The sequence below is a fragment of the Hemiscyllium ocellatum genome, unplaced genomic scaffold (assembly GCF_020745735.1).
Source record: "Hemiscyllium ocellatum isolate sHemOce1 unplaced genomic scaffold, sHemOce1.pat.X.cur. R, whole genome shotgun sequence".
NCBI classification, from domain to species: domain Eukaryota; kingdom Metazoa; phylum Chordata; class Chondrichthyes; order Orectolobiformes; family Hemiscylliidae; genus Hemiscyllium; species Hemiscyllium ocellatum.
Window position 1 is genome coordinate 250659 of NW_026867602.1, and position 7104 is coordinate 257762.

At 62.3% G+C, this 7104-nt stretch overlaps 1 protein-coding gene across 1 annotated transcript; it reads left to right on the forward strand.

Moving 5' to 3' along the window:
* Positions 1-544: 544 nt before the first annotated feature.
* ubl4a (ubiquitin like 4A) lies at positions 545-5325 on the forward strand. The gene is made up of 4 exons (XM_060822400.1): positions 545-782; positions 1499-1604; positions 2513-2706; positions 5043-5325. The coding sequence occupies exons 1-4, from the start codon at positions 735-737 to the stop codon at positions 5151-5153; spliced, it is 459 nt and encodes a 152-aa protein (XP_060678383.1). The 5' UTR covers positions 545-734; the 3' UTR covers positions 5154-5325.
* Positions 5326-7104: the final 1779 nt, after the last annotated feature.

Sequence of the window (7104 nt, forward strand, 5' to 3'; positions counted from 1 at the left end):
TTAACACAGCCCGTGCTGTAGGGGAGGGTGTGTGTCCCTTTAACCCAGTCCGTGCTGTAGGGGAGGGTGTGTGTCCCTTTAACCCAGCCCGTGCTGTAGGGGAGGGTGCATGTCCCTTTAACACAGTCCGTGCTGTAGGGGAGGGTGCATGTCCCTTTAACACAGTCCGTGCTGTAGGGGAGGGTGCATGTCCCTTTAACACAGCCCGTGCTGTAGGGGAGGGTGTGTGTCCCTTTAACCCAGTCCGTGCTGCAGGGGAGGGTGTGTGTCCCTTTAACCCAGCCCGTGCTGTAGGGGAGGGTGCGTGTCCCTTTAACACAGTCCGTGCTGTAGGGGAGGGTGTGTGTCCCTTTAACACAGTCCGTGCTGTAGGGGAGGGTGCGTGTCCCTTTAACACAGTCCGTGCTGTAGGGGAGGGTGTGTGTCCCTTTAACCCAGCCCGTGCTGTAGGGGAGGGTGTCTGTCCCTTTAACACAGTCCGTGCTGTAGGGGAGGGTGCATGTCCCTTTAACCCAGTCCGTGCTGTAGGGGAGGGTGTGTGTCCCTTTAACCCAGTCCATGCTGTAGGGGAGGGTGCGTGTCCCTTTAACCCAGTCCGTGCTGTAGGGGAGGGTGTGTGTCCCTTTAACCCAGTCCGTGCTGTAGGGGAGGGTGCCTGTCCCTTTAACCGAGGTCTGGTTCTGCCCAACTGTGCCTTAAAGCCGGGGCCTGGTGTGTCAGGCTTCCTGGGAAACATGCAACTCGTTATTAAACAACTCCACGGCACCGAGTGCCGGTTGGAGGTGGGTGAGGAGGGAGCCGCGACTGTGCACCATTACCGTCTCGGCTAATAATGTCAGGAGACCCTCCCGAACCGGGGCTGGAGGAGGGGACGGAGATAGGGAGGGGGTGTAGGGGCTGGAGGAGGGGACGGAGATAGGGAGGGGGTGTAGGGGCTGGAGGAGGGGACGGGGATAGGGAGGGGGTGTAGGGGCTGGAGGAGGGGACGGGGATAGGGAGGGGGTGTAGGGGCTGGAGGAGGGGACGGAGATAGGGAGGGGGTGTAGGGGCTGGAGGAGGGGACGGAGATAGGGAGGGGGTGTAGGGGGCTGGAGGAGGGGACGGGGATAGGGAGTGGGTGTAGGGGCTGGAGGAGGGGATGGAGATAGGGAGGGGGTGTAGGTGCTGAAGGAGGGACGGAGATAGGGAGGGGGTGTAGGGGGCTGGAGGAGGGGACGGGGATAGGGAGGGGTGTAGGGGCTGGAGGAGGGGGTGTAGGGGCTGGAGGAGGGGACGGAGATAGGGAGGGGGTGTAGGGGCTGGAGGAGGGGACGGGGATAGGGAGGGGGTGTAGGGGCTGGAGGAGGGGACGGAGATAGGGAGGGGGTGTAGGGGCTGGAGGAGGGGTAATGATGAATTGAGAAGCGAAGGTGGACATTCAGTCCCTGTCACTCGATCTGATACTAGCCCTCTGTCTCTCTCTCTCTCTCTGACCTGGGCCTGTTGACTTTACCGTCAGGTTCAGGAAAACGAGATGGTGGTTACGGTGAAGAAGCTTATCGCCGACATGATGAATATTCCAGTGGCTCAGCAACGATTACTCTACATGGGCAAGGCACTCTTAGGTAATGCAACGACAGAAGGCCTCAGGCCTCCCTGTGAGGCAGACAGAGCAGGCCTCACGCCTCGCTGGGAAGCAGGCAGAGCAGGCCCCAGGCCTAGTTGGGAAGCAGGCAGAGCAGGCCCCAGGCCTCGCTGGGAAGCAGGCAGAGCAGGCCCCAGGCCTCGCTGGGAAGTGGGCAGAGCAGGCCCCAGGCCTCGCTGGGAAGCGGGCAGAGCAGGCCCCAGGCCTCGCTGGGAAGCGGGCAGAGCAGGCCCCAGGCCTCGCTGGGAAGCGGGCAGAGCAGGCCCCAGGCCTCGCTGGGAAGCAGGCAGAGCAGGCCCCAGGCCTCGCTGGGAAGCAGGCAGAGCAGGCCCCAGGCCTCGCTGGGAAGCGGGGAGAGCAGGCCCCAGGCCTCGCTGGGAGGCGGGGAGAGCAGGCCCCAGGCCTAGTTGGGAAGCGGGGAGAGCAGGCCCCAGGCCTCGCTGGGAGGTGGGGAGAGCAGGCCTCAGGCCTCCCTGTGAGGCAGACAGAGCAGGCCTCACGCCTCGGTGGGAGAGCAGGCCCCAGGCCTGGCTAGGAGGCGGGGAGAGCAGGCCTCATGCCTCTCAGTGGGCGGTGAGAGCAGACCCAGGCCTCACACAGGGCAGGGTGAGCAGGCCCCAGGCTTCATAGGGGGTGCAGGGAGACTTCACATGGTACATGAATACCAGGCCCCCAACCTTACAAGGACCAGTGAGAGCAGGCCCCAGGGCTCACACGGTATAAGGAGACTAGGCCTCAGGCCTCACCCAGGGCAGGGAGAGCAGGCCCCAGGTCTCTCAGAGGGCAGAGCCAGGCGAAGGTGGCTCCGAGTTGACGTCCCAGGTTTCAGTCTGATCTCTTGCAGCCTCCCTCCCTCTCTTCCCTCGCCCCCCACCCCCTCCATTACAGATGATCACAGGCTGAGCGACTACAGTATCCGAGCGAACACCAAGCTGAACCTGGTGGTGAAACCCAGCGATAGGAGCTCGCCAGACGGCACAGCCCAGACAGCTAGGCCGCAGCCTTGGCAACTGGTGTGGGAAATCCTGGCCAAGCACTTCACCCCAGCGGACGCAGAGAAGGTTCTGGAACAGCTGCAGAAGGTGAGCGAGTAATGCTCATCAGCCCGGCCTCCAGTGTAGAGGGAGCTTTACTCTGTATCTAACCCCCTGTCCCTGGGAGTGGGGGACAGAGTAGAGGAAGCTTAACTCTGTATCTAACCCCCTGTCCCTGGGAATGGGGGACAGAGTAGAGGGAGCTTTACTCTGTATCTAACCCCCTGTCCCTGGGAATGGGGGACAGAGTAGAGGGAGCTTTAAACTGTATCTAACCCCCTGTCCCTGGGAATGGGGGACAGAGTAGAGGGAGCTTTACTCTGTATCTAACCCCCTGTCCCTGGGAGTGGGGGACAGTGTAGAGGGAGCTTTACTCTGTATCTAACCCCCTGTCCCTGGGAGTGGGGGACAGTGTAGAGGGAGCTTTACTCTGTATCTAACCCCCTGTCCCTGGGAGTGGGGGACAGTGTAGAGGGAGCTTTACTCTGTATCTAACCCCCTGTCCCTGGGAATGGGGGACAGTGTAGAGGGAGCTTTACTCTGTATCTAACCCCCTGTCCCTGGGAATGGGGGACAGTGTAGAGGGAGCTTTACTCTGTATCTAACCCCCTGTCCCTGGGAGTGGGGGACAGTGTAGAGGAGCTTTACTCTGTATCTAACCCTCTGTCCCTGGGAGTGGGGGACAGTGTAGAGGGAGCTTTACTCTGTATCTAACCCCCTGTCCCTGGGAGTGGGGGACAGTGTAGAGGGAGCTTTACTCTGTATCTAACCCCCTGTCCCTGGGAGTGGGGACAGTGTAGAGGGAGCTTTACTCTGTATCTAACCCCCTGTCCCTGGGAGTGGGGGACAGTGTAGAGGGAGCTTTACTCTGTATCTAACCCCCTGTCCCTCTCTCCCTCCCCGTCCCCCTCTCTCCCTCCCCCATCCCCCTCTCTCCCTCCCCATCCCCTCTCTCCCTCCCCATCCCCTCTCTCCCCCGTCATCCCCTCTCTCCCCCGTCATCCCCTCTCTCTCTCCCCCGTCATCCCCTCTCTCCCTCCCCATCCCCTCTCTCCCTCCCCATCCCCTCTCTCCCTCCCCATCCCCTCTCTCCCTCCCCATCCCCCTCTCTCCCTCCCCATCCCCTCTCTCCCTCCCCATCCCCTCTCTCCCTCCCCATCCCCCTCTCTCCCTCCCCATCCCCCTCTCTCCCTCCCCGTGCCCCTCTCTCCCTCCCCATCCCCCTCTCTCCCTCCCTCTCCCCCTCTCTCCCTCCCCATCCCCCTCTCTCCCTCCCTCTCCCCCTCTCTCCCTCCCCATCCCCCTCTCTCCCTCCCTCTCCCCCTCTCTCCCTCCCTCTCCCCCTCTCTCCCTCCCCATCCCCCTCTCTCCCTCCCTCTCCCCCTCTCTCCCTCCCTCTCCCCCTCTCTCCCTCCCTCTCCCCCTCTCTCCCTCCCCATCCCCCTCTCTCCCTCCCTCTCCCCCTCTCTCCCTCCCCATCCCCCTCTCTCCCTCCCTCTCCCCCTCTCTCCCTCCCTCTCCCCCTCTCTCCCTCCCCATCCCCCTCTCTCCCTCCCTCTCCCCCTCTCTCCCTCCCCATCCCCCTCTCTCCCTCCCTCTCCCCCTCTCTCCCTCCCTCTCCCCCTCTCTCCCTCCCCATCCCCCTCTCTCCCTCCCCATCCCCCTCTCTCCCTCCCCATCCCCCCTCTCCCTCCCTCTCCCCCTCTCTCCCTCCCCATGCCCCTCTCTCCCTCCCCATCCCCCCTCTCCCTCCCTCTCCCCCTCTCTCCCTCCCCATCCCCCTCTCTCCCTCCCTCTCCCCCTCTCTCCCTCCCCATCCCCCTCTCTCCCTCCCTCTCCCCCTCTCTCCCTCCCTCTCCCCCTCTCTCCCTCCCCATCCCCCTCTCTCCCTCCCCATCCCCCCTCTCTCCCTCCCCATCCCCCTCTCTCCCTCCCTCTCCCCCTCTCTCCCTCCCCATCCCCTCTCTCCCTCCCCATCCCCCCTCTCCCTCCCCATCCCCCTCTCTCCCTCCCCATCCCTCTCTCTCCCTCCCCATCCCCTCTCTCCCTCCCCATCCCCCCTCTCCCTCCCCATCCCCCTCTCTCCCTCCCCCCCATCCCCCTCTCTCCCTCCCCGTCCCCCTCTCTCCCTCTCCCCCCCTCTCCCTCCCTATCCCTCTCTCTCCCTCCCTATCCCCCTCTCTCCCTCCCTGTCCCCCCTCTCCCTCCCCATCCCCCTCTCTCCCTCCCTCTCCCTCTCTCCCTCCCTGTCCCCCCTCTCCCTCCCCATCCCCTCTCTCCCTCCCTATCCCCCTCTCTCCCTCCCCATCCCCCCCTCTCCCTCCCTGTCCCCCCTCTCCCTCCCCGTGCCCCTCTCTCCCTCCCTGTCCCCCTCTCCCCCTCAGGATTATGAACGGGCTCTGCGTCTGCTCAGTCTTGACGACATTGAACGAATATCCACCCGGATCCTCCACCCGGATTCCGCGGAATCTCTGGAACTGTCATTCCTGGACTAGATCCTCTGTCTCTCCCGCGGTCGCTTGCTCTGTCTCACTCCATCTTCCTGTTCCTGACAATGTTGTCTCCCTCCCGAGAGACGGTGCTCAGGCAGAGCCCGCTTTGTTCCGGAACGTTCCGGCCGGATGGCCGAGTAATTCGTGTGGATCTATTAAAAACGACTACACAAGATGGAGGCTGTTCTCGCTCACTTTCCTCGACAGGGCGGCCATTTTGGGAGCCCATCTCGCCCCATTTCCCGGTCACTCCTGACCATCCCCTCGCTCCCCCTAAACGACAAATCCCAGAATCGGGAAAGCATTCCAAGCATCAGCACTGAGGGAGCGGGCGCTGTGGGAGGGTCAGTGCTGAGGGAGCGGGCGCTGTGGGAGGGTCAGTGCTGAGGGAGCGGGCGCTGTGGGAGGGTCAGTGCTGAGGGAGCGGGTGCTGAGGGGAGGGTCAGTGCTGAGGGAGCGGGCGCTGTGGGAGGGTCAGTGCTGAGGGAGTGGGGTCTGTGGGAGGGTCAGTGCTGAGGGAGCGGGTGCTGAGGGAGGGTCAGTGCTGAGGGAGCGGGCGCTGTGGGAGGGTCAGTGCTGAGGGAGCGGGCGCTGTGGGAGGGTCAGTGCTGAGGGAGCGGGCGCTGTGTGACGGTCAGTGCTGAGGGAGCGGGCGCTGTGTGATGGTCAGTGCTGAGGGAGCGGGCGCTGTGGGATGGTCAGTGCTGAGGGAGCGGGCGCTGTGTGATGGTCAGTGCTGAGGGAGCGGGTGCTGTGTGACGGTCAGTGCTGAGGGAGCGGACACATCAGGCTAACCAGGCCAAGGTGAGTTATGACATTGACTGTAACAACAGCACCTTCCTGATCAGCTCCAAACGCTAATCGTATTTAATCCCAGGCTGAGAGTTTTGGATTACTGAGGTAATCTCCGCTCCACGTTCCCTTGTCTGAACCCAGAGACACATGTCTGTTTTCCAAAATGGCCGCCGACCCACAATGCTCAGATTGCCTCACTTCCATTCAGTTTTATTTATCTTTTGCTTTTTATCGCCTCTCGTGTTTCCTTGTTTTTGAAGCCCGGAATGCGGCAGGGTGAGGGAGGAGGAATCCCGTCCAGTGAGGAGCAGGCCCTTGGGGCCGCTCTCGCGGGCTAGGCCCAGGCTCCGAGTCTGCCACTAGGCCCGAAGTGGCGGCCATGCCGTCAAGAGGGACGGGCGGAGTGAGGGCGCGCGCAGATATCGAGCAGTGTCTGGGGGGGAGGGTGGGGGAGAGGGAGAGATGAACTCTTGTTGTGAAATCTTGCACGACATCGTTTCCTTTTCGATTATTTCAAGTCTTGCGCCGTGCTCAAGAGTTTCAAAGTGGTGTCAGAACGTGACGAGAAGGTGCACGTCCCACACGATAAGAGAACGTCTTCCCAGTGTCTTTTTATATACAGCTGACGATAAACCGAACTCTAATCTGATCTCTCAGTAAGTCCCAGCTCATGAAGACTGAGCCGTTGGGATTTTCTCGGCTAACCAGCCCTGGTGATTAGCCTCCATTGACTCCGTCAACTGCCCAAGGGGTCACGCCTCATGTTTACGAACGTCTTTCCTTCCGAGGGGAGACCTGTTTGCGAATTCTGTGCCCCCTCGTGGTTTTATAAACCTCTACCAGGTCACCCCCTCAGCCTCCGACGCTCCGGGGAAAACAGCCCCCGGCCTACCCAGCCTCTCACAGCAGCTCAATCCCTTTCCCGAACCCTTTCCCAACATCCTTCCCTGTAGCGGGGAGAGACCAGAATCGAACGCGGTATTCCCAAAGCGGCCTCACCGATACAACCGCGACATGACCTCCCGACACCTCTCTCTCTCTCTAACCCAGGGACAGTGATCAGGAGCAGGAACCCTGGCTGATTTCCCCTCCCTATCTCCGTCCCCTCCTCCAGCCCCCTACACCCCCTCCCTATCTCCGTCCCCTCCTCCAGCCCCTA